A 27,067-nucleotide genomic window follows, 5' to 3' on the forward strand; every position below is an offset into this window, starting at 1 on the left:
CACGTCCACTATTTTGTCACTATAGTCAACATTTATCGCTAATGTGATGTCATTTAAGCTATTGACGTCACATTTTAATTTCTGAATTTATCTCATAAACTTACAAACTTCTGTTTAAATGATACAGTTTTGCACCGGACAACTGACAACTGTCTTGTTTTAAACATTAAAAATAAATAAAGCTAAAATGAAACATAGTACTGCGATGTTTTGTGCTGTAGTAGTGGTATTCATTCTTTTAAGAGTTGTTTTGATGTATAATGGTGAGGATGTGTTGTATTTCAGCCTCCCACCACTAGTTGGCAGCAGACTTTTCTCTGCCCTCGCTGAACAAGAAAATGAAAATGTTTGGTGTATATGCAGATGACAACATTACGTTTATGATAAAAAAATAGACTATTATAGCGGGGAAAAAATCACTTAACGTATCGTAATAAATCCTTTGCAAGTTTTTACAAACATCGTAAAAACAAACTTTCACCTTCAGGGACGTACATGGAGTATCTTAGCGGAACAGCCACTAGGAGGCGCCCTCTGAAGGTGGTCAAAATCTAGTTCTCCCTCTCCCTTTAAGATAAAGTTAATAGCATGTTGTTGAATGGTAAATGTCCGATACAAACATATATCTTTATCGGGTGTTTTTAATGTCGGAGTGACGTCACAGATCCACAGATTTTTGCATTGTTAGAGAGAAACGTATGAAAAATGACGCCAAATATCCAAAGAAGATCAGAAATGAATCTCTGACTCATCGCGTGGTTTTTAACCTGGTTCACTATTTGACGTACGGCAACGACCAACCTTTGTTTTTGTCAAGAACTGAATAAAATTTGCAGGTAAACACTGTATTATATGATGTTTTTATGATTTATAACAAATAATAATAATAGTATAGACAGATGACAATTATCTTCATCATTGTTTAATCTGTTGCTAATTTTGCCTATTAATTGATTCTCGCTTTAGGGCAAAAATAGTGAAAAAAATTGCGTTATTCAAATCAAAACTGATTAATAATGTCAGAAAATGTTTTCCCAAATGTGGAGATCAAATGTCTTAAGAAGCTGAAAAATGACAGAAACGTGTTTTAATTATTAAAAAAAAACTCAAACTCATGTATTGATTCTCAAAATAGTTGGTAATTAATTTAATAGATCGCTCAATTGTTGCAGCTCTTGTCCACAATCTACCATAATCTGTCTGTGTTCCCTGCATTGCTATAAAATGTCATTAAATGTGCCTGAAACACAATAAAAGTTGGTTAAATTTTTACAAATAAACATGAAAATTGTCTCATTTTTGTTTTTCCTTTTGCTGAATCCTGGTTTAATGATTTTAACGGAGTAATTACAACCAAAGAAATAAATCTGATTGAGTGAAATGATTAAAAATCAGGTGGAGGCTGTGCTGTGTGTGCGTGTGTGTGTGTACGTGCAGCAGCAGTAGAAGAGGAGAAGTGTAAATCCAGAGCTGAAAACTCCATTAGGCCGAGTCAGTCATGCATCCGTGTACTTCAGTGTCAGACAGCTCTGTAAATCTGCTGCTCTTTTTCCAGCTCCACTGAAGAAAACAATATGGGCAGAGTCTGGGTACTGAGCACACACACACACACACACACACACACACACTTATACACACTAACACACACTTATACGTACACTTATACACACACAGACACACACACACCCTGGGGGCCTGGCTGCTACAGAGTGAGACCAAATGCTCTGATCCAGGTTGAACTAACCACTGACATGTGCACCTGTCAGACATGCACTGCTGAAGGTGTGAGTGTGTGAGTGTGTGTGTGCATTAATAAGTGCATACAGTGTAAACATACTTGTGTGTGTGTGTGCCAATAGACCAACAGACGCAGTTCTTACATTGAATTCCCTGATTTTTATCACTGATTTTGTTTCTGTGCTTTTTTTACCTGCTGAGTTCAACGGAATTAAAAAAAATGTGAAATTCCATACGACACAAAAACAGTAAACGTCGCACAAATTAATGCTTCCCTCTGTACAAACTGTGACCACGTCAGTGGGTCTATGTGCACTTATCTTAAATTAAAGACCACAAATGAGTTATTGACAACTTAGCTATTAAAAGGGACATTTAAACCAGTTTAACACCCACATTTAACCAGATTATTTTCACATTTAAACCGTGTTAATGTTCACATTTAAACCAGTTTAATAAAACAATCCATTCCACATTTAAACCAATTTAATGCTCACATTTAAACCGTGTTAATGTTCACATTTAAACCAGTTTAATAAAATAATCTATTCCACATTTAAACCAGTTTAACACCCATATTTTAACTGGGTCAATGATATAATCTATTCCACATTTAAATCAGATTTTTTGTGTGTGTGCGTGTGTGTGTGGTTGTGAAGCACACAGACTGTAAAGTAAATGGATTTGGAGTGTGTCCACTCGTCCTAATCTGTTGGCCAGTAAAAGCTGATGGAGGCCGAGCAGGTGCGAGACACTTGTCTGAGGAATGTGCACGACCAGACCTCAGACCTCCCACCACGCCTGTCTGTGTGTGTGTCTGCGTGTGTGCGCGTGTGTGTGTGTGTGTGTGCGTGTGTGTGTGTGTGTGCGTGGCACTCACCACCTGCTCACGTCCTAATTTTGTTTCCAAAACATAGCAGAGCCTGTTTTGGAAACTGAAATGTCTAGAATATGTACATGCATGTATTACAGGGACAGTTTCGACATGTGCGGTTATAAGACGTATTATATACACATTATAGCAACTTAAAAAAAGGTCCACTATGTAAGAATTAGTGACATCTAGTGGTGAAACTGCAGATTCTGGGAATTCCTCCACTCACCTTTCCCTTTTTAACAAACTATGATGTCCTGCACAGAGCAAAACTAAATGTTACACACTGGACCTTTATTAAAATCAGTCAAAGTCTATGATATCATTAGAACATGTTCACGTCTTTATCTCACTGTTAGACAGACGTTTGTAAACCACTCACTCTCCCACACCAAAGCCCATAGAGAAAATCAGTGGTTTTAGCTCACACAAACTAACACACTAATTGTACTCCATTGCATTGTTTTGAATGTTGATTTGAAAACAGAGGATTTTTCAGCTGCGGTGCAAAAAAACAAACTTCCCCGTTGTTTTCTATCAGGTTAGTGTGTGTGTGTGATTATTGCTCTTACAGTGACTGCTGTCCACAGTAGCAGCAGCTCACATTAATCTACATTAAAGCCCCGCAGACACAGTATGGACGCTGCTATTCTGCTGATTCGCACTCATTTAGTGCAGCATGTCCTCGTCCTCCTCGTCCTCCTCGTCGTTGTTACACTGATAAGGCTGAATTAATCACATTTTAATGGTGAACCACACGGGGAGGAGGAGGGGAGTGTCTGCACCTTGTTAATATTCCACAGACGACGACGACGACGCACTTACAGACAAAATGAAGAAGAAAAGTCATTTCTTAACCCACTAAGATCCAGTGCTGCTGTAAAAGTCTGCTGTCAGTCACACAGATGTGAGGAGGAGGAGGAGGAGGAGGAAATACCATGAGGACAACGTTTGATCAGCTCATGCTTCATTAATAATAATGATAATAATAATAATAATAATAATAAATGTATTTTTAGATCCTTAAACAAACTGTGTGTGCATCATCAATGAGCTTTAAGATACAAATACAGAAGAAACTCACAAAAACATGAGTGACCTTCCTCATTTTACAACAAATCACTTGATGACATTAAATATTAGAATATGACAAAAATGTTATTAACACAACAAAAATTGACAGCATTTTGTAAGTAATGTGTGTTAACTTTATAAAAACCAACTTGTGATGGCACTAAATAAGTTACACAACACTTTGTTGGTGACAAAAAGTGTAATAAAATGTTACTGGTAAATTCTACAAAATATGAAATGTAAAATGTTATTTACTAAAGCATAAAAACACAATAGTGCACAAAAGTTTACTGTGAAACGACAAAGACGTCACAAGCATTACAAAATATTAACATCAAAAACTTTCTCAAACAAAACTGACGTAAAATGACGAGACTTCTCTTTAATGCTCTGCCTGTCTGTCTGTCTGTCTGTCTGTCTGTCTGTCTGTCTGTCTGTCTGTGTAGCCTCTCAGCTTCCATATAACAGCAGATAACAGAGGAGAAATGAGGACATATGAGAGGAGAGGAGAGGAGAGAGGAGACATAAGAGGAGACATGAGAGGAGAGAGCAGAGGCCCTCGACTGACAGGAAGTCCAAATTAATTTACAAGCCCTGATGCCGTCCCTGTGCTGATAGAACAGTCTTTATACAATATGAAGAGACGGGGAGTGATGCTGCTTCAGAGGGACAGCACTGAGACTCTGCTATCTTTGTAATTACAGAGGGAGGGACCTACACACACACCCTCTCTCTATCTCTCTACCACTCTTCTTCTTCTTCTTCTTCTTCTTCTTCTTCTTTCCTCCATTAAAAACCCTCGAGACATAAAAACCAAAGCCCAGAGCGAGAAAAGAAGAAATCTGTGGTTTGTTTTCAATCCACACTTTTCTTCTTCTTCTTCTTCTTTGTGTCCATGAAGCAGAGAAATTGAACAGTACACGTTATGATTATTAATATTCATATTATTATTATTATTATTATTATTATTAATATGCACCACAAATGAAACCACAGAAATCACTCATGGGGAATTTACATAATTGGTATAATTAATATTTCAAGTGTCTTTCATCATAAAATGTGCAACGTAAACAACTGAACTTAAAAATGATGTTTTTCATAATTAACATTTTGTAACATTATTATTTTACAACCTGAGACATATTCTGTAACAGGTTTTTGTAACATTGAAGAATTATAACATTGAGTGACATCTCTGGACATATTAAAACATTTTGTAACATGTTTTCAGCAGAATAAAATAGTTTTTTTTAAGAACTATAACATTTTGTAACATTTTTGATGATGTGGTAATTGAAGTCATTTGTGAAATAACAATTTTTATGTAATTAAAATGGTTGTTTTTAACCTTAGTAACACGTTTTGTAACATTTTTGATGATGTGGTAATTGAAGTCATTTGTGAAATAACAATTTTTTTGTAATTAAAATGGTTGTTTTTAACCTTAGTAACACGTTTTGTAACATTTTTGGTTTTGTCATTTTTAGAACCTTTGTAACATGTTTTTCTTTTCCATTTCTCACATCTTTCTATCACATTTGAACACTTTTGCCCAGTGAGTGACGTTTTTGTGTCACATTATTTTATTTGTCCATATTTTGGGAACATTTACCCAGACAAACCAAACGATGTTCAATTACAGAAATAAATCTGTATTATGTTTGAGAGCGAGGAGAAAAAACCTGGATCATGCTGTGTTTTTTTACTATTATCACATTAATACCGCGCTTATCATGACAGGAAATAATGGAATGGCATGAGTATGAGATCTGGTATTCTATTTACCCTCTCACACACTCACACTCAGAAGCTATTAGTCACCAGGCTGGACTCTCCACCATGAGGCCTTCACCTATCAGCACTATTTGTCCCCGTGTCACTGGTGGCAGATAAATCTTCTCCAGCATCCGTGTTTAAATCCGCCCCCTATTACTCGAGGTGCGGCCCTCTCTCATGATCTCTCTCACACACACATACACACACACCTCTGACCCTTCACTTGTTTCTAATTAACCCTTCACACACTGTATGGAGCCTCAATTCCCTCATGGCAATAAACAGACCTGACTATAATCCCATTAGCAGCCGCAGCCGAGGCGCTGAATGAGGTCGGACACGGAGGAGACGCGGGGATGGAGATCATTCACGTATCATGAAAACGACGTCGTGCACTCACGCGATGGTTATCTACTCGGAACATATTTCATGTATGCAGACTAACGTGGCTTTTCTTTTAAAGCGTGGTTTGCATGTGCCCATGGCAGATACAGAGTTTAGTGACTTAACAAATATAAAATGTACACCTGCTTCCGTTTACAGCATTGTACGAACATGTTCACTGCTTTAAATCAAGTGTTTTGATGCTGTGTAAAACTGTTCAGAGAGAAAATCAGTGATTTTAACATCACAGCACACAGGAGTCGTGGATCACTGCTGCCTCCATCACTGACTTCAAATCTTCAAGTCTTATTTTATTAAATTCTGTGTCTAAAAAACATCACTAGGTTTGACCTCAGTGACACAAAGTGACCACACGAGGCAGCAGTAGACCAGCAGCTCCTATATCACACTGTGTCCCCGCGAGCTTAAATCACTGATTTTCTCTATGGGGTTTGGTGTGGGAGAGTGAGTGCTTTACAAAAGTCTGTCTAACAGTGAGATAAAGACGTGAACATGTTCTTAAGACGTCACAAAGTCAAGCAAACATAAATGTGACCAGGTGATTCTCTGGTTAAGCTGCTAAAAGGAGTTTTTCCTCGAGTACAAGCGAGCGTTTCCGTCCCAGACTGTGTCAGTACCTCATACAACAACAGCCTGAACTGTTCCTTTAACAAACACTGCATCTCGCCACACCCCCCTTTATGAAATGACACCACTCCAGAGTTAATTATGTTGCTGTAATTACAATATGTGCGTTCTTTGATAGCTCGGTGCTTGTAACAGCTAATTTATGTTGGGGAGCGACAATAATTTGTGGCTGCAGAGCAAAATTAAAAGACAAATTTAATAGAGATGTGCTGCCTCTGGGAGGCTTTCATTTGGTGAATTTCAAAACACACGCCACTTGTTTTATGTCGGCGTCGATGGTAACGGACAGCGGTGGAAAACAACCAGCTTTTTATGTGCTGTAAAAATGGACTGAAAAAGTGTTAATTCTCCACCATAAGACTCTAATAATGTGAGGGTAAAAAAATAAAGGAAAAAATTAAACAGCCTTTTGTTTCCAGCAGGCAAATTATGAGTAATTACACTCATGTTGGTGAATGTAAACACATTTTTTTGCCCGTCCACATTAAACAAAGAATGTCTTCTTTTTCAAGTGGCGATCCACGCACTGTTATTTCAAGCGTGCGCACACACACACACACACACACACACACAATGAGCGTGAGCAGCACATTCACATACTTTGGCCGACCTCCAAAAACACAACAACAAAAAGGGAAAAAAACAATGGAGGCTATTTAAGCAAATGAAACAATAAGACATGCATCATCTATTGTCAGCCATTGAATCCACATAAAGACACTGGCTCGTGTCCAGATGTATGATGTATGTGGAGGAACAGTGAAGAAATCTGCCCCAAATATTCTCTAAATAACACAAACATACTTTAAAAGCCACGTTTATTTCTCATTTCTCTCAATATAATCTTAATCCAGCCAGATTTCACCATCGCATGAGCTGCTTTTTATGTGAAAGTGAAAAATGAGCCTGGTTTATCTTCAACAAATACAGACAGTGTAAAAAGTGATGATCTGCAGGTCCAGCAGGACGGGAAGCAGATTTGTTTTTTACATTTATGTGTATCTGCTGCCACCTGGTGGCTCTCAGGTGACACATGCAGATGAAAACCTACAGAAGTCTTAAAGTCTTCACTGAGATGGAAAATAAGATTTTAAGAATATGACATTCAAATGTAGAGCAGCAACTAATTATATTCTTTTTTTATATACATATATATGGCTGTAAATGTGTTTTAAAGCCTATTATCTTGATTGGTTCAACCAAAATTATGATGTAAACCCACATAACTGAGATTTTTAATCCACAATGAAAAATGACGATTGATTGATTTAATATCAAGTCATCAATCAACTTATTTCAGATTCAAGAAAATAAATGGTCTAAAAAAACACATTTGGAAAAGGGACATAGGCCCTGATTCTGTAAACGCATGTCCTCGTTCAGTGAATCACAAATCAATAACTCATCATAAAAGATGGAAAAACAGCAGCAGATAATAAATCAGAGGACCAGACTTAATTACTACATTATCTTAATTACAGGAGGGAAATCTGTTCATTAGATAGTTCAATTCATCTCACCTGGTGACGCATGATAGGGTATATAAATCAAAACGTGTGCATGTATGAAAATACATGACTTACTGTACAGAGTCCGACTTATTATCGGCAACAAGATGTTCCTTTATGGGTTTGAGATGTCGCACAACAACAACAACAACAACAACAACAACTTGATGATCCACATAGTTACTATATACTGTTACTCACAGACAACGAATACACATTCATTCATTCATTCGTCCATTCATTATCCTCCACATGAGGGTCGCAGGAGGAGCTGGAGTCAATCTCAGTTGACACAGGGTGAAATGTGACGTCACAGCCTGGACAGATCACCTGTCCATCACCCCCACACCATGGTGCTAACCACTACACATTGAGTTTGGAGCACGAAACAACAACACACTGACAGCTTCAGCACTTCAACACAACCACAACAACAACAACAACAACAACAACCAGCAGCTTTAGTACAGTATCACAGCACAGAAAATAAACACAAACATTAGCATTGCCAAGGCAATTAGCCTACATTGCTAAGACGGGACTCACGTTTTTGAAGTTCGTCTTCTTTCTTTCTGTCAGTTCCGGTTGTTGTCCTCGTCACTTGTTGTTGTTGTCCTCGTCACTTGTTGTTGTTGTTGTTGTTGTCCTCGTCACTTGTCGTTGTTGTTGTTGTTGTCCTGTCACTTGTCGTTGGTCACGTGCTGACTCCTCTTCGTCACTTACTAACTGACAAACTGTCATCCTTTACGGCAGCCAGAAAAGCAAACTCTCAGACTTTGTTTGATTTAAGTCCATTTCCCGTTTTTAAAAGGTCGAAAGTCGATAATTGTCCCGTTTGTTGCAGAAACACGAGGACAGTTTCGCTGAGACACTGACGACATGCTTAATGACCTTTAATCAACTGCACCTGTCGTGTTTTCAGAGGACGACGTCACTCAGAGTGCAGTACCGTCTCTTAACCACACGGACGGGGCGCCGCCCGTTTAGCAGACACTTCAGAGGGGCGCTGTTTCTGAATTAAAGGGAAAAACAAGACGGGAAAGAGTAACCCGCCGCCATTTTAGATAGGAGGCTAAACTGTGATCGTAAAATCCAACAGAATAGTAGCAGCAACTGTGATTAACGTTGTTATCAGAAGTCATTTATATTAATAACATATGTGGAAAGTCGTAGAGTATAGTAATGTATTTATTTGTGTTACTAGTCTTGTTCCACATTTGATTAGATACATAAACACAGATGCTAGCAGATGTTAGCCTAGGCTAGTTAGCCACATATTATGATCCATTTATGACGTAAATGTTAAAATATCAATTAAAATGACACATGGGTAATTTAATTTAATCCACATATAAAGGGGATATATTTTTTATTTTAATTCATGACCAGTTTATGTTATTGTACTACATTTTTACCTCTATACTTATTTACATAATGTGAAAACAAAAGATATGGTTGGCAAGAGTGTTTTTCAGCACAAATATACCCAGAATAAATTGTATTCGCTGAAAATGACATTTATTAACATCAAGTTAAATGTTGCATACACCAGGGTGATTCAAAATAATCCTAAACGTTATGATACAGTACTTTTAAGGAGCTCTACTAATCAGACTACAGTTGTTTATAAAAGTGTTGTCTGCAGCTATTTCTGTTGAGTCGAAAGGATTTCAGGACATGGTTTCAAATAAATCCTCAAGTAAAAAGCAGCTTTCATGACTCATTCATGTGTTGTCGCTTTAATTATCACAAACCAGTACTTAACTCCTCCACTTCACAATAAGACAATCATTTTAAATGTAAGAGTATGTATGAGGCAGTGTTTGTGAGTCTGGTTGAGTATAAAAATGTGTTTTGTCATGTTTTGTCATGTTTTCCTGCTTTAGCTTTTGGTGTGTGTGTTTTGGCCTTCACTGCTGCAGTCTCTGGATGTGAGGCTGTAATGGAAACGTGTGTAGTGTGGCGCCTCCTGGTGGTCAGAGCGGCCTGCTGCAGTCTGAGCTGCAGGATGTCAGTGAGCAGAGACGCCTCATGGTTGAGACTGCGCAGGATCTGCTCCTCTGTGGCCTTCACTGCTGCTCGTACCAGCGTCACAGCCACCTAAAGAAACACAACAAAACAAAGATAAGGAGGATGTTTTTTTTTTATTTAAACACATTTCTAAAGATTATTCACCTCTTTGTCCATGAGGACATCCTCAGGAATGTCCTCCACAGTGACCCGTGGACCTTCTCGTAGCCTCCTGAGCTCATCCTTCTTCTTCTGGAGAGTTGAGGAGAGCTTGTTCTGCTGCAGACGATGCTCCAGCTCATGGACTTCTGCTCCCTGCAGGTGAGCAAAGGGACTTTTATTTTGAAGAGTGTGTGTGCGTGCCTGTGTGTGTCTGTGCGCGTGTGTGACTTACCTGTGTGAGAGGTTGAGGTGTGGGCGGCAGCTGCACCTCCAGGTGAAGCTGAGTGGCGGTGACGTTTGCAGCTCCGCCCACCACGGCCTGCAGGAGCCTCCGGCGCGTGACGCAGGTCTCTGTGAGGAACTGAGTGACCTCATGTCGGTGCACGGGGGTCAGGTTTGGCAAACACTCTTGCAGAGCGTCTCTCAGCAGGGACAGGAGTCTGTGAGCGTCCACACCTGGTGGACAGAGGACGAGGAGAAGAAGAAGGAGCAGGTTGATGAGCTGTGTGCTCCTTAGAGAACTTCCTCAGAGAATCTCCTCAAGAGAATCTCCTCAGAGAACCTCCTCAGAGAACTTCCTCAGAGAATCTCCTTAGAGAACTTCCTCAGAGAACCTCCTCAGAGAACTTCCTCAGAGAACCTCCTCAGAGAACTTCCTCAGAGAATCTCCTCAGAGAACCTACTCAGAGAACCTCCTCAGAGAACTTCCTCAGAGAACTTCCTCAGAGAACCTACTCAGAGAACCTACTCAGAGAACCTCCTCAGAGAACTTCCTCAGAGAATCTCCTCAGAGAACCTACTCAGAGAACCTCCTCAGAGAACTTCCTCAGAGAACCTACTCAGAGAACCTCCTCAGAGAACCTCCTCAGAGAACCTACTCAGAGAACTTCCTCAGAGAACCTACTCAGAGAACCTACTCAGAGAACCTCCTCAGAGAACTTCCTCAGAGAACCTTCTCAGAGAACCTACTCAGAGAACCTCCTCAGAGAACTTCCTCAGAGAACCTACTCAGAGAACCTCCTCAGAGAACCTACTCAGAGAACCTCCTCAGAGAACCTCCTCAGAGAACTTCCTCAGAGAACCTCCTCAGAGAACTTCCTCAGAGAACCTCCTTCAGAGAACCTACTCAGAGAACCCTGCTGCTGTGTCTTCTCACCGTCCAGCTGAGGGAAGATGTTTCTGGCCGTCACAGCAGTCCGGGCGACGTCAGGCCACGAGAGGCCGCGACCTGCAGCGAACACGGAGACGTCGTAGACAAACTCCTGGTGGAAGACGCGTCGTTCATCAGTGAACTCAGGCCACGAGAACAAGGAGCTGAGTCTCTGCAGAGCGGATTCTCTCTGAACACAAACACAATGACATCATTATACTGTAATAACATATATTATTACATAAAATTGTTGTACTTTTAATATTTAAAATATAAAATAATTATATTTTGAGAATAAACATTACTTTAGATTTTTATATTTTATTAATCATTTTAATCTCATTCTTCTATTATTAATATTAATTAAAATATTATTATTATGATATCACGTTATTATTTTTTCTATTAGTTTATATATAGTTTTATATTTATAAACGTTATTAAAATATAAAATATATTTTAAAAATGTTTACTTTAGATTTTTTATATATTTTATTCACACTTATCACTGTGTGTAAAGTAAATACTTTTGATTGTAAGCCTTTGGTTTTCATAATATTCTGATACATATACATACAGTACATATACATATATATGTGTGTGTACATATATATATATACATAAGATTTAATGAATTCACTAAATTCACTCATTAGTCAAATGTGGGTGTAAAAATCAGTTTTCTTCATTCGAAACATAAATAACTTAGATAAACAGTAAAAATAATGTGGACTTATTATTAACTCCATGATCCTGATGTTTCTACGATGACTCGGGGCCATTTTGACATAAATAATGTTATTATTAGGAATTATCATGTAAAATAATGTGAAAATTGTCAATAATGTCATAGAATTTCACATCTTAACTCAATACAAACTCAACAATGTCAGAATCTTTTGGCTCATAATGTTATGACGTGAATCAGAGAAAAATAACAAGGATTTCACTGAAATGTTAAACAAACTCCATGAATCAAAATGGCTGCTATGGAGGAAACAAGTGTCCGTGAACTCCGAGCAGCACGTGAACGCACCACAGTCATGCGGTTCATTCATTCATTCATTCACTCGTTCACTTTGTACCTGCAATTTTACGATCTGCGTCACCTCGTGTACGAGAGAATCCATTCTTCATGTTATGGGCGACGCTTGACGGTTGCCACGGGAGACGGGGACGCCGCTGGAAACGCGATGACGTCACACGAGGGATGGTGGAACGTTCAGGAGCAAAAGTCAAGACTTTAAAGTGACATTTAAAACTAAATGTGACCTCTTTTTTAAAAACAAAGGCCTTTCAATTGATATAATCATTTTCCTTTGATCTTCATTATTTAATTTTCAGCGTTGTCATATTTATAGTTTGGATTTGACACATTTACCCCCTTTAGGACTGAAAAAGAACTGAATTCAAAAGGAACATTTTTAAATATTATATATTATATCAATGTAAAAACTAATCATTCATTGAGTTAGAGAAACGAAAGTGTCTAAACTCCCACCAAACCCCACGGAGAAAATGAGTGATTTTAACGTCACAGCAGTGACAAAACACACAGGAGCTGCTGGTCAACTGCTGCCTCGTGTGGTCACTTTGTGGATCAGCAGCTCCTGTGTGTTTTGTCACTGCTGTGATGTTAAAATCCCTGGTTTCTCTGGGGAAAACTGTGCTTATTGAAGTCTGTGCTGACCACACGTCACAACCTCATACAGCCACACTTTAGAAAACCTGGACTGTCCCTTTAATACTCTTCTCAGACACAATGTTATTGTTGCTAAGTGTCAGGTGAACAGATGGTTTAGTCTAATCCTCTTACTCATGAATCCTCCTCCTCCTCTTCTCCTCTTCTTCTTCTTCTTCTTCTTCTTCTTCGTCTTCCTCTTCTTGGTCTTCTTCTTCTTCTTCTCCTGCAGGAAATAAAGCAGAGGAGCTCAGAGAGGCTTGAACAATGTAAAGATGAAGGATTTTACTTGTGTCCACTCAGCAAAGACGAGGAATACTGTTTCCTGTCATTCCTTTACAAAACAAAAGTCTCATGAGCTAATCCTCAGAGACATTTTCTTGTCACGACATTAAAACTTTATTAAAACATGACGAGCATAGTACATTATAAAAATGATTTATACATTATATATATAACATGTATATTATAATATTATATTATTACATATATAAATTAAGGAATTGTTAATATATGAATTGTTTTTATTTAACAACAAAGAATGAATGGGAACACATAACTGAAATGAAAAAAAGCCCAAATAACATTTAACTAATAAAAGTAATAAAATAACAATAATAAAATAATCATTATATTTGGCATGAGGGACTAAATTTTCATTTAGCCGCGTGTAAAACAACATAAAGGATGATGATAACAATAACAATAATAATAAGAAGAATAATAAACTGTATCATCTATAAGTTACTTTGTTATTTACAGAATATTTCTTATATTTTGTATATAAACATGTTTTTACCATGTCATTATTGTTTGGCAGATTACTTTGAAAGTCTGCCTCCTCTACTTCCTGTGTGTGAGCACTGCTGCATGTCTGACTCTTCATCACTGGTGGAAACTGAAGCACAGCAGAGGAGGAGGAGGAGGAGGAGGAAGAGGAGGAGGAGGAGGAGGACGCGGCTCTGATGGGAACATATTGATCATCGTTGGTGAGACTGTTTGGTTTTTCTCCTCGTGTGTTGAAATGTTTCTTCTTCCTGCTTCTGATCTACGTTGTGACTTATTTTTGATTTGATTTATCTCCAAACGCACACAGGAAACATGTTTATGTGCACAGACGTCAACAAAGTGGCATCTTACGACTATTTTCTACAGTTTTTCATGTATTTATGGAAGAAAAGAGGAGGAAAACATGATTATTTAGTTTGTATTAGTGTAAGATTTTGACTTTTTCATGTAAGAGCTCAGTTCCTGCTCGATGCTGCTGCTGATGATGCTGCTGCTGCTGCTGCTGCTGATGCTGCTGATGATGATGCTGATGATGCTGCTGCTGATGATGATGATGATGATGTGTCATGTCAACAAACCTCTGTCTGTCCACAAGGAATTCTTATTAGCCGCGACACATTTCAGGCTAAACTTCCTGGCTGACGTCCTGTCAGCACAGGAAGCACTCATCCCTGACTTCCTGTCTTCCTCTGGTCCTCTGAGGTCCTCCTCCTCCTCCTCCTGCTCCTTCTCCTCCTCCCTTGTCTCATTGTAATGCTGTGAAGCAGATGATTGATGAGTTACATAAGTCTGAACTCTATTCTGAAAGGTGACACACAGACACACACACACACACAGAGTGTTTCTGAATTTGGACTGTGAGACAGACGTTTGTAAACCACTCACTCTCCCACACCAAAGCCCACAGAGAAAACTAATGATTTTAACATCACACACACAGGAGCTGCTGCCCCGTGTGGTCACTTTGTGTCAATGAAGTTAATCAAAATGCCGAATTAACAAAATAAGACATTTGAACTTAGTGATGGAGGCAGCAGTGGATCAACAACTCCTGTGTGTGTGTGTGTGTGTCAGAGTGTGTGTTTTCTGTGTAGACTTTGGTGTGGGAGAGTGAGTGGTTTACAAACGTCTGTCTCACAGTGAGATAAAGACGTGAACGTGTTCTTAAGACATTGTAGACTTAAACTGAGCCTTTTGTTAAGTGTCTCAAATATTTTAAAGTCACAATCGGTGAAATCTTAACGACAGATGAAGGTTTGTTGTGTGTTTTAAAACACATCAAATATGTTTAATTATGCTTCCAATTTCCTCATGAGTCAAGTTTATTCTTGTGTTAGGGTCCTCGTGACAGGAACCTGCTGTCAGACAGACAGGCAGACAGACAGACAGACAGACACCACTGTCTGTAATTACAATCCTACAATCCTCTGTGTGTGTGTGCGTGTGTTCGTCTTCACTGAAACACTTAAAACACACAGATCATCATCCTAAATACACTTGTTCCAAATGAATGAATGAATGTTTCCTGTTTGTGTGAGGTGTTATTATGTCCAGGAGAAAAAACTCAGCCTGTGCTTGTGCAGGTCAGACGTGCAGAAGAAGATCACTCGTCTCACCACCATCTTGGCCTCTCCATGGCAACCCCCATCCTACACACACACACACACACACTCTCTTCTTCTTAAGCAGGCTTTTCGTTCTATCCTTAGCCCTCTCTTCTTCTCCTCCTCCTCCTCCTCCATGTGCCCGATTAGCGTCTGCCATTTTAGTTCAGAGTTGTGTGCTGGTTGTGGACTCACAGTCTCCTGGTCTGGTGTGGTCTGTCTCCACAGTGGGACCCTGCACGGACACAAAGCAGCTCCTCCTGCAGCTCCGTCGTCACTGCTGCTCACACCATGGTTCCTACACATGTGAGTACAGTGAGAACACTTTACTTTACATTTTTATTGTCTTGAAAACAATGTCTAGTGTTGTAACTGTTGCTAAACACGCTCACATGGAGGAAAACTGCTTTCATCAGGTTAAATTCATCTGTTTCAAAATATCAATCCGTCATTTCATCGCCTTGGAAACCATTGATTTCTTTACTTTCATTTATTTTTTGCTCAGTAAAAATAAAATAATATTACGTTTAATCTGTTGAAGAGAACTCACTGTTAGACCTGACGTTTGTAAACCACTCACTCTCCCACACCAAAGCCCAGAGAGAAAACCAATGATTTTAACATCACACACACACACACACACACACACACACAGGAGCTGCTGTCTACTGCTGCCTCGTGTGGTCACTTTGTGTCTGAGTTCAATCTAAATGTAATATTTTAAAAGCCAAATTCACTAAAAATCAAACATTAGAACTTAGTGATGGAGGAAGCAGTGGATCAACAACTCCTGTGTGTGTGTGTGTGTGTGTGTGTGTGGGAGAGTGAGTGGTTTACAAACGTCAGTTTCCTGTTGGAAAAGTCTGTTTTTAAGACGTCGTAGACTATAACAGTCATACAAGTATTTTATTAAGTGGCTTCTTTCCTCCATGTTGGCAGCCATGATTACCCCGAGTCAAACAAACCTGAACTATCCCTTTAAGAAGCAAATCTGCAGTTAAGAAGAGTGATTTGTCCTCATGGGACTTTAAATCCCGCCCTGCTGTTTCTGTTCATGTTAGTTGAGCTTTAATCCATCAATGTATCGTTACACAGAGATTATAAAAGTAACAAAGTACAAGGCAAGTGAATTAGAGTTGATTATGTACTGCAGGTTATGTAAGACAGTCCATAATAGGCGTTCAGAAGCAGGGCAGAAACCTTTTAACAGGATTTCTACTTTACTAAATATAGCAGACGCTGTTTGACATAATGTGACTTTTGTCACCAGTGTTGACTAAAATCTTCACTTTATATCGACATGTTGTAAAAACACTGACATAAATCCTTGTTTCTCAGGTGAGTGTGAAAGCGCAGCATGCAGTCGGTACACACAGGGATGTGGGACCCTCAGCCCGTCTCTAAACATGCCACGCCCCTCCCACAAGCCCCGCCCTCCACGCTACGCCACGCTCACGTGACCGCGGCCTCCCCGGCGAAGAGGATCACCTTCTACAAAAGCGGCGACAGTAAGTTCGGGGGCGTGAAGATGGCCGTCCACAAGCGCAGCTTCAAATGCTTCGACGCCCTGCTGGACGACCTTTCACAAAAGGTCAGTGGGAGGGGTTTTCTTTTTGAAGATGAAGGCACTCTCAGCCCGTCAACTTGGCAACAGCAAGCCTAAAATTTGAAGTGGAGATGAAGTACTGAACAATTCTAGACTCTTTTTTAAATCAAAGCCCAGATTTAGCATCACAATCAAACTAGATTTGGCTGAAAAAACACTTTCACCAGTAGGGCGGCGACATCTTTAACTGGTGACATCAGGTTTGATAAATTCTACTGTAAACATAGAGATTTAGACAGTGACAGAAGCTGCCCCTGGATTTTTAAATGATTTCTAAACTCACCCATCCAGTGAAGAGACCCTTCAGCAGCTAGCAGCAACTGTACCTACTGTCGCTAAAGTCAAACGCCAGTAACACAGCATCTGGCTACATTAGCTTCTGATGCTATAACTTGTGGCTACAGTCACTGCTAACATTAAACACTGATGCTATGACGAGTGGCTGCAGTGGCTGCTAACATTAAACACTGATGCTATAAGGTGTGGCTACAGTCGCTGCTTACATTAAACACTGATGCTATAACATCTAGCTACATTAGCTTCTAACCTTAAACACTGATGCTATAATGTCTGGCTACAGTGGCTGATAACACTTAACACTGATGCTATAACGTGTGGCTACATTAGCTTCTAACGTTAAACACTGATGCTATAATGTCTGGCTACAGTGGCTGATAACATTAAACACTGATGCTATAACGTGTGGCAACAGTCGCTGCTAACATTAAACACTGATGCTATAACGTGTGGCAACAGTCGCTGCTAACATTAAACACTGATGCTATAACGTGTGGCAACAGTCGCTGCTAACACTAAACACTGATGCTATAACGTGTGGCTACATTAGCTGCTAACATTAAACACTGATGCTATAATGTCTGGCTACAGTAGCTAATAACGTTAAACACCGATGCTATAACGTGTGGCTATACTATCTGCTAACACCAAACCCTAACGTCTCAAGGCTACAGTAGCTGCTAGTGTCTGGATACAGTAGCAGCTAGCATAGTGCTAACTCACTATTTTAAGACAAATGATAAAATGTGTCTCGTGTCCTCACACAGGTGCCTCTTCCATTCGGTGTCCGGACTGTAACCACCCCCCGTGGCATTAACACCATCAAACATCTAGACCAGCTCCAGGATGGAGGTTGCTACTTGTGCTCTGACCGGCGCCAAGCTAAACCAATCAACATGGAGCTTGCCAGCAAATGCCCAAGCATCTGGTACCATCACAGCCGGAGGCCGCAGCGCCCCGAAACCTCCTCTGCGACGCCACCTGGACATCTTCCCTACAGGCAGCGACGGATTCTGCTGGTGAAAAACAGTGAACCGAGGATGAGGAGGAGTGTGGTGCTGAGCAGGAGGTCCACCAGGAGCCTCAGGGCCTTCCTGGACGAGGTATCTGAGGTGATGCAGTTTCATGTCCACAAACTCTACACCGCAGAGGGACGCAAGGTAAGCAGTAGAAGAAGGTGTTGCTGAAGGTATCTAGTCTCAGCTGAAACTTGAGACACTGTGTGGATGTGTTTCCAGATTGACAGCGTTCAGAGCCTCATAACTTGCCCCGGTGTGCTGGTGTGTGTCGGCCGGGAAGCGTTCAGTCCACTGCTGCTGAACTGCATCAAGAAGAGCTCAGAGGAGAAGCTGCCTGGTCTCGACAGTAGGTCCCCTGGTCTCGGTCCCAGGACTCCTGGAAATGGAGCCCGATCTCCTATGACTCAAGGAGCAAGATCTCCACCTCATGGAGGTCAGTCCAGAGCCAGTGAGTACAGTGAAGGACATGAGAGCAAGAAAAATGGTACGTTGTTTGTTTTAAGTGTATTTGGTCACCGTTTTGTGGACTCAAACGTGCAAGTTCATTGTTTTTTGCTTCTCTTTCAGTGAACTTTGGTCTTGAAACCAAAAAGAGCATAATCCACCCACGTTCTGACTCCTCAAACCGCTCCACCCGCTTCTCTTTGTCTTCAGAGAAATCATACGGCAATGGCATCAGTGCCTGCTCGCAGCCCAGAGCTGCTATAATGAACGATGACATTGAAAAGCGCGTGTTTGTCAATAAAGACGGAAGCCTCTCTCTGGAGATGAGGGTGCGTTTTCGACTTCACAGTGACGAGACACTGCAGTGGTCCACACAGATCAAAAAGTCCCCTTCTCTGACCAATGACTACTCCTCCCTAACACAGGTCCAGCCCCATTACCTGGAAAAGGGCCAATCAGAAACCTGTTCTGATCCTGATTCCATGTCCTTTGACCCGGAGAGTGTGGATTATTCCAATCATACGCCGCAAACATTAGAAGCAAACCACTGTCCTTGCTGTTACCAGCGACGTGAGCAGCAATTCGACTTCTGGGAAAACCCGGCACACAAGCGCAAACAGCCTCATCATCAACATAGCACTAGCCACACCCACACTGTCATAAGAAACACAAACTCCTCCAGCTCCTCTTCATCGTGTAACTCCAGGAGAGTGGTGCACCGCCGGGCACGGGTGTCCAGCTGTGGAGGAGGCTCAGGTTCAGAGCAGGGTCAGCTGATCCAGGAGGAGATGTGCGTGACGGAGAGCAGGGTAGAGGTGGAGCAGGACGGAGACACCCGAGTGGAGGTGTGCAGGGTGAGCCGGTGCTGCAGCCGCAGCGAAGTGGTCGCCATGGATGGCAACACACAAGCAAGTAGCAACAAGTCCGTTGAGGATGAGCTGATGACGGAGGAGGAGCGTCCTCCGTCTGCAGTCAGCAGCTCCTCACATGTTCTGCAGTCACTGAAAGAGGACCAGGATGACGAGGATGAAGACCTGCCACCCAGTGCCTCACAGTGCTGTCACAGTAAAGAACCATCACCGACTCATCAGAATAACAAGCTATCAAGAAAAAACTCAGAGGAACAGGATCGGATTCCAAGCTCCAAATCTGAAATGAGCAGAGCCTCTTGCAGGTCGGGCAAAGACAAGAACTCAAAAGAGGAGAAAGAAGCTGATGATGAAGAAGAAAAAAGGGTTGGTAGTGGTTTGTCTGGAGGTTCTCAGAGATCAGAAGCAGCAACTATGTGCCCTAACTGTGGAGGCTGCAAACATGGTGGCCATGCAGCATCACAGCAATCCCATCAGTCCCATCAAGCCTCTTCAAACCCTGCTTCACCTGTCGACACGAAAGAGAATGCTGTTAATGGCTGCAGTGACGACGACTCAGACAATTCAGCTGTGTCAAAGCAGTCCAACAAAACCAACCTCACCATCAGTGGACGCTCTGCTGCATTATCAAACTTCCAAGAGGCCAGGACATCCAGTGCCATGTCTGGAACATCAAATCCAGCACCTGCAACTGAACAGGAAGAAAGGGCTCTTAGTGTCATCTCAGCAACAAGCCATAGGTCCACGAGATCAAAGAGAAGTCCCAGCGCTATGTCTGTCAAATCCAGAACATCTCACAAGTCCAACTGCAGAGAAGAAGCAGAGGGAGAGAACACAGTAGAGAGAGCTATCAGCTCCTTGTCAGCTAAATCTGAAGTGTCAACAAAAACCTGTGCTTCAGGCAAATCTCATAAGTCCAACTGTCCATCAAGTGCTAAGGATGTCTCCAGCACAGCAATGGAAGATAATGAGATAAACAAAGAAACTCCCAATAAACGTTCAGATAGTGCCCTGTCTGCTAAATCTACCAAATCAAATATTACGTCAAAATCCGGCACTTCTCGTAGGTCAACAAGACATGAAGAAGAAACAGAAGAGGAAGCAGTGAGCGCCAGGTCCAATCTGTCTGTCAAGTCAAACAAATCCCATCAGTCCACCAAAGCTTCAGAGACAACACTTTCTCCCAGGTCAGAACCTGAGGGAGATGGAGAGGAGAGGGCAACAAGTCAAGCGTCTGCCAGTTCAGCTGCATCAAACAGGTCTAACTGTAAAGAGCATGAAACTGTGACAAATGTAGCAGAGGAAAAAGAAAATGAGGTGGAAGAAGAAGAAGAAGAGGAAATACAAGAGAGGGCAGAAAGTGATGAATCAGAAAAAGAAGAACGAGCAGCCAGTGCTAGGTCAGCTAAGTCTTATAAGTCTAACCCCAACGGTGACACATGTTATGAAATGCATGATATTACCAGAGATAGAGAAGCTAAGACTAGGACTGCCAGTGTTTTATCTGGTAAATCACAAGCAAATGTGAACGGTGTGGTGGACAGAACGTCCAGTGCCATATCAGTGAAGTCCTCCAAGTCCCGCGTGACAGACTGCACCTCAGCGTCTCCACACAAAGAGGAAAAACAAACTGAAAACCAAGAGAGAATTGCTAGTGCCATGTCTGTAAAGTCAAGATCTTCAGCGAAATCCAAAACATCTTACAAGTCGAGATCTAGCAAGTACCTTACGACGGGTCAAGAGATTGATGAAGAGAGAAATGAGGCAGCAGAGCTAGCTAAATCAAGAAAATCTGATTCATCAAATCATAATGGAACAGCTGATTGTGCTATTATTGATACCATTGACTTTCTTGATCAGTACCTTTCACCCAGGAGGACACGTTCCCCCAGAATCAACTCACCCAGTTCTCACCCAGCTGTATCCAACAGTCCTCAATGCCCTAGAGCACAAAATTTGTTGTCCGGCCAAAGTGCTGGAGAGAAAAAAGGGCCCAGTGCCTTGTCAGTTCACTCCACAACCTCTACTCAATCAGGCAGACCCAAATGTCACTGTGGAGCAGCTTCAGCAAATGAGGTGGACGATGACCAGGAGAAGGCTTCTGAGCGGGCTATTAGCTTCTTATCATCGTCTTCCAGACGCCAGAGGAAGGAATCAGGAGGCACAGAGCAACCACTGAGTCGATGCTCATCAGGGTCAGTGTCTCTTGGGTTACCAGAAGATCAAGAAACAGGTGACTCAGACAGTGGCAAGTCCAGTGTATCCTTTCATACAAATACTGAGAGTAAGGGCAGAGTGAAGACAGCAGATCCTGATGTCCTGAAAAGCAAAGAGAGGTCTGCTAAACAAGAAGATGTGGAGGAAACAAGATCCAAGAATAATGCCAGCAAAAGCACAATGACTCTTAATCCTACAGCAGTTGAAATCCCCACTATCAAAACTCCAGCAGCGGGTGAAGATGAAGATGAAGGAGGAGGAGGAACAAAAACAGCAAGAGCAGCCACTGCACTTTCAGCCAAGAGCAGCAAGTCCTCTTGTAAGTGTAGCACCATTCAAACAGAACCAGTAAATGGTGACAATCTCAATGCCCCCAAGAACAGACCTTCATCTTCGATGTCAACAGCAAGTGCTAAAGTTCGGAACAAGTCCCCTGCAAGTGCCAGTGCTAAAAATGCCAATGTAGCAAAAACACCTGTCGAAGATTTTGATGCTAAAAATCAGAACAGACCAGTTAGCGAGACTGCAGAGACAGTAAGTGTTCACTCCAAGAGTCCGTGTCGACTCAGGCCTGAATCTGCAGCTTCAGCAAAATCCAGATCAAAACCGAAAGAAGACTCTGTCAAAGCTCTCAAGGCCAAATCTACCACAGGAAGGGATAAAGGTGCGCTGTCTCACTCTTTATCTGCTGCTGACCCGCTGAAGGAAACTATCGCTGTACGTCCACACAGCCAACAGAGAAGTGAGAAAAGTGAAAAGTGTCAGAGAACAAGGAACCATAAGGATAAGGAGGAACTGACACCCGCCTACCTTCCCAACGCCTCCCCTAATGAGGTTGTTAGTCACTGGCTGCAGAGCATTCCTGCAAACAGCAGCATGCTGGGACTTGGCGATGAGCTGGAAGAAGGTGAGCAAGAGAAGGAGGTGGATGAGGAAAGGGAAGAGGAGGTAGCAGAAGAGGAGGACAGTCCTGAAGTTGAAAAAGTAGATAACAAGGAGATAACGGAGGCTGACAGGGAAGAGGAGAAACAGGGAGAAGGTATATGTAATGAAGAGCAGAGTTCAAATCCAACTCCAGGTGATGCATTAGGAAACTCTTGCCCAGACCATGGCAAATCTCTTCCCAGGAACTGGCAGTCGTCTGTGGCTGTGATGAAAGTACTTCTGAATTCTTCGATGGGTCGATGCCAGAGCATGCCCGAGGTAATCCAAAAACCTTTTTCATGAATAAATGACTTCTTATACACATGCTCCTCTCTTATATTTGCTGTCTTCTGCAGGTGTCTCCAGTTTATGGTCGTCGACTGAGCACATCAGCCAGAGGATTCTTGGACTGTTTGGCTCAGCTCCAGCTCATTGGGCCTGCAGTGAACCAACAGAAGAACCACAACCAGCAGTATGAAGACATCATGGCCATCCTTCAGTCCCTCTGGCTCACTGAACCCAGAGACATAGATACTGCTAATGTCAAGGACAGTGGCCCAGAGCAGGTGACGCCTCCAAGGTCGTCATCTGGGGTGGACATGAGCAGTGGCTCTGGTGGCTCAGGAAAGGAGAATATAAACCAAGGTGGAGAAGAAACATCTCCAGGACCAAGTACAGATGCAGCAAAGAAACAAGTGCAGAGTGAAGAACAAAGTACAATCCCTTCAAGTCTGGACAGCCCAAAAGCCACGGAGAACCCATCATCTTCAGACAAGAGCTCTGCCAACGACAGCTCCAAATCACCCACTGACAATGAGACAATGGACGACACCAGTTCAGGAACACCCCCAACTGTTCTGCATGCACCCTTGTCCAAAAGATCATCCCAAGACCCTGACCCAGTTTGGGTCCTGCACCTTCTGAAGAAGCTGGAGAAACAGTTTATCAACCACTACATCAACGCGATGGCGGAGTTTAAAGTTCGTTGGGACTTGGATGACAGCCTCATCCTAAACACAATGATCTCCGAGCTCAGGGAAGAGGTGAGCCGGCGCATTCAGAGCAGCATTGAGCGCGAGATAAGGAAGATTCAGACTCGAGCTGGCAGAGGAGGGAGGTCACCCAGGCCACCCCAAGGAAGGAACCTCTCCAGAGACTCCACCATGACCGAGAAGAGGCGCAAAATGCTGAAGGTAAATCTACCACAAACATCTTTACATGTTGAGAAACTGTTGCTTGAATGCAGAAAAATAATGTTGAACTCATGTTTCCAGGTCATGAAGAACCAATCATTGAAGACTGCTGACTCTCTCAGTGACGGAGAGACGACGGGTGACTTCAGCGACCAGCGTAGTGAAGACGAGTACTGCCCCTGTGACGCTTGTGTCCGCAAGAAATTGGCCACACGGCCTCTCAAAACAAACCCAGTGGCGACTGAAGCACCGGTGATGATGGAGTTTGATCTCCTCAAGATACTTCAGCTCAAGAAAGGTCCGCTGCCCCCGCCCGTGGCTACACCGAAATCCACAGACATGAAAGGTGGCAGCACGATCCAAGAGCAGGAGGAGGAGGGGAGGAATTTAGAGGTTGTGCAGGAGGAAGAGGAGTGGGAGGAAGAGGAGGAGAAAACCAAAGAGGATATTAAAGCTGAGATTGTTTTAGAGGAGGCCATCCCAGAGGAGGACGAAGAGGTAGAGGAAGGAGACACTGGAAGGAAAGATAATAGTGTCCATGAAGAGGAGCAGAAAGAGGAGGAAGAAGAGAAGGAGGAGTCTGAGGAAACTAACAATGACACAGGTGAGGATGAGTCAGCAGATGATGGAGAGAAAGGAGAGGAGGAAAAAGGAACTGAGGCGGACAGTGACAAGGAGACAGTGAAGGAAGCAAGAGCAGGTGAAGGAGAGAACACTGAGAATGGTGAGGGTGAGGAGGACAGTGACAACGATGTAAAAAATGAAGAACCGATACAGGCCAAGGACGGAAATGACGAAGACGAGGGGGGAGAGAGTGAGGACGAGGAAGGAGCCTCAACAAAGGTGACGTAATGATTATCACAGGTTCTCAATGAGGAATCTGACCCACTGTAGCCTCAACACTAATTCTAAGCCTGTGGGAAAAGATAATCTCACCATCCAATTAGATGCTCTGAACAAACCTGTCTTAGTTTGGCCTCAACTCAGAGCCTCCACTCATGGATTAATGCAGTCATTTTCACTCACCAAAGATAACTTCTATTTTGTTTGACCTCCAGGAGCAGGAAGTGACTGAGAGAGAAGAAGACACCGACACCTGTGTAGCAGCTGGAACCACAGGAAACGAGGAGGAGACAGGAGAACCTGGAGATGAAGACGAGACTGTGGAGGAGGTCAAATCTGAAAAAGAGGGTGACGAGGTGACCTGTAAGAAAACACAGAACGCTGCTTTGCTCCATCAGTTCACCAGGACTTCTGTGGAGTCCCAGCCCGGCTCGTTGTAGGGCACTCACCCAGACTCGCCCCCCCATACCTGTGAACACCATCGACGCCACATCCACAGGGGATGCAACAAGCCAGAGTGATACGATGCACACCCAAGAGAAGTGACATGGAACTCTTTTCCATTATACAGTAGTAGCACAACTCTGACTCTGACTCTGGTATCAGGCACGTCGTGGTTTTCTACACAACACAAACACACAAACTAGTGACTTGTAAAGCAGTTATTTTGGGTGTAACTGAATCATTAGAATCAGTTGACTAAAAAGATTTGTTTGCAGAATCGTTGAAGTGTTGTGTGAACTAAACCTCCTCCCCACTGGTAGGTGGAGTATCAAGCCCCGCTCACCAAGCAAAAAACATTTCCACAACAGAAGATGTAGTCACCAAAGATAGTCCGGGTCACCAGGTCAAGGGTCGAACTGGCGACCCTTGAACCGGCGGACACCCCTGCCCGATGGGTCTTTCGTCTCTTTCGTGAGTCGCTCGAACCAGACGTGTCCGAGCGAGCTGTAAAACCGTTCTCATCTTCTTTGGGAGGAATGCGTTCTATTCCCTGCGTCCAGAATTGTAACGCCACCCCATGGTGAAGTGGGATACTACATGAACCTGACGCACGAGTATACCAGGGTCTGCGATATGCGACACACGCCACCACAGGTTTAAGACTCAGAGAAACACAGATTATGAAGCCTATCTTAAAAAATGTAAGCGAACACTTGAAGCACTTTAAAACTCACACGGATTAATTAATAAACCAAGTACCTCAGCAGAAGACATGCTCCTGTTTGACACATGATTAGTTATATATCAGTTAATCAGTTCATTTATCCGTCTATTTTGTCTTTGTCTCATTAAGCTAGTGTGGATTCTCAGAGGTTTGAATGGTTCTTTAAACTATACATTTTTGTCTCTTTATGTTTGTATAATATTAACATAATAAATATGAAGCAAGGGCCACGCGACAGTGATCTTAGCTAGCATACGGACTCAAAACAAGGGGGAGGAAACAGCTGGCATGATTTGCGATTATTGCTTCTACAGATAATTAGCATATTATATCTTGTTTGTTCCATGTATTTAAACAAAATCTTAGTTATAAAAAGAGTCATTTTTTCTGTGGTTCAAATGCTAAATTTTCTCACTAGATTAGCTTGTTTTGAGTCTGTATGCTAGCTCATTAAAGCTAACGTGCTAATGTTGAAATATTCCACTGAGTTACTTTGTAATACTCACATCTGCACCATGTATGTCAGCATTTTATGATTTCATCCTTTTGTTTTCCTTTTAAAACTCTTACAGTAAATTCAACTCACTATATTTTGTTAATTTCCCCGAGGGAACCTCCCAAAGGGATTAATAAAGTCGTCTGTCTGTCTGTCTGTCTATTTATGAACATGTGTGTGTGTGTGTGTGTGTGTGTGTTACTGCCAGCAGGTGGCAGTGTGAGTGTCAGTTTGATGTGAAATGTCCCCTGCAGCTCATTACCTGCTGTATATTCAGGTGGGGTTTGTGTGTATATTACCAGTCATGTGGAGCGTGTGACTGTTGCCTTACTGTATCCGTGGTTACGTGACGTGGTTGATGGACAGACACACACACACACGTGGTAACGTTTCATCCCCCGACGTCTCTTCTGTCTCCTGAAAAACAAAGAACCTGAAAAAGACACTGCAATTGTTTTCCTATGCTGCTATTGGTCCATTTGTCCATCAGTCAGTGTCGTCACCGTTATGTACCCGAGTGAATGAAATATAAAGCAGATCACTTGGTGAAAGCAGTTGCAATTTCCAAACCAGTCCCTAGGTGGCAGACTT

General features: G+C 42.2%; 2 protein-coding genes and 1 long non-coding RNA gene across 5 annotated transcripts in view; 1 reads left to right on the forward strand and 2 right to left on the reverse strand.

Moving 5' to 3' along the window:
* The window catches only part of LOC131443969 (uncharacterized), a 79,472-nt gene extending 70,585 nt beyond the window's left edge, over positions 1-8,887 (reverse strand). The window contains exon 1 of the long non-coding RNA XR_009233686.1: positions 8,551-8,887. This is a non-coding gene — a long non-coding RNA (uncharacterized LOC131443969). The remainder of the gene's footprint in view (positions 1-8,550) is intronic.
* A 492-nt stretch (positions 8,888-9,379) lies between these two features.
* Positions 9,380-15,674, reverse strand: c2h8orf74 (chromosome 2 C8orf74 homolog). 3 transcript variants are annotated; one of them, XM_058614065.1, is made up of 7 exons: positions 15,596-15,674; positions 13,807-15,445; positions 12,412-13,233; positions 11,333-11,516; positions 10,409-10,632; positions 10,180-10,329; positions 9,380-10,104 (listed from the first exon to the last, which is right to left on the reverse strand). In XM_058614065.1, exons 3-7 carry the CDS (start codon positions 12,454-12,456, stop codon positions 9,862-9,864), a joined length of 846 nt encoding a protein of 281 aa, XP_058470048.1. In that variant the 5' UTR covers positions 12,457-13,233; positions 13,807-15,445; positions 15,596-15,674; the 3' UTR covers positions 9,380-9,861. The 3 variants fall into 3 exon arrangements, with proteins under 3 accessions (XP_058470048.1, XP_058470042.1, XP_058470034.1); XM_058614059.1 differs by lacking the exon at positions 15,596-15,674 and having other exon boundaries at positions 12,412-12,508; positions 13,143-13,233; positions 13,807-15,592; XM_058614051.1 differs by lacking the exon at positions 15,596-15,674 and having other exon boundaries at positions 13,807-15,592.
* rp1l1a (rp1 like 1a) lies at positions 15,610-26,628 on the forward strand. The gene is made up of 8 exons (XM_058622173.1): positions 15,610-15,706; positions 16,739-16,991; positions 18,071-18,463; positions 18,542-18,806; positions 18,890-23,055; positions 23,133-23,969; positions 24,051-24,812; positions 25,028-26,628. The coding sequence occupies exons 2-8, from the start codon at positions 16,758-16,760 to the stop codon at positions 25,250-25,252; spliced, it is 6,882 nt and encodes a 2,293-aa protein (XP_058478156.1). The 5' UTR covers positions 15,610-15,706; positions 16,739-16,757; the 3' UTR covers positions 25,253-26,628.
* Positions 26,629-27,067: the final 439 nt, after the last annotated feature.

The sequence above is a fragment of the Solea solea genome, chromosome 2, assembly GCF_958295425.1.
Source record: "Solea solea chromosome 2, fSolSol10.1, whole genome shotgun sequence".
Lineage (NCBI taxonomy): Eukaryota > Metazoa > Chordata > Actinopteri > Pleuronectiformes > Soleidae > Solea > Solea solea.

Excerpts from the sequence above, each read along its gene's own strand:
- c2h8orf74 (XM_058614065.1), bottom strand. The coding sequence starts at position 12,456 with ATGGATTCTCTCGTACACGAGGTGACGCAGATCGTAAAATTGCAG. Across the intron at positions 10,633-11,332 it reads CATCTTCCCTCAGCTGGACG|GTGTGGACGCTCACAGACTC; the intron begins GTGAGAAGACAC and ends TCTGTCCACCAG. Across the intron at positions 10,105-10,179 it reads ATGTCCTCATGGACAAAGAG|GTGGCTGTGACGCTGGTACG; the intron begins GTGAATAATCTT and ends GTGTTTCTTTAG.
- rp1l1a (XM_058622173.1), top strand. The coding sequence starts at position 16,758 with ATGCAGTCGGTACACACAGGGATGTGGGACCCTCAGCCCGTCTCTAAA. Across the intron at positions 18,807-18,889 it reads ACATGAGAGCAAGAAAAATG|TGAACTTTGGTCTTGAAACC; the intron begins GTACGTTGTTTG and ends CTTCTCTTTCAG. Across the intron at positions 24,813-25,027 it reads AGGAAGGAGCCTCAACAAAG|GAGCAGGAAGTGACTGAGAG; the intron begins GTGACGTAATGA and ends TTTGACCTCCAG.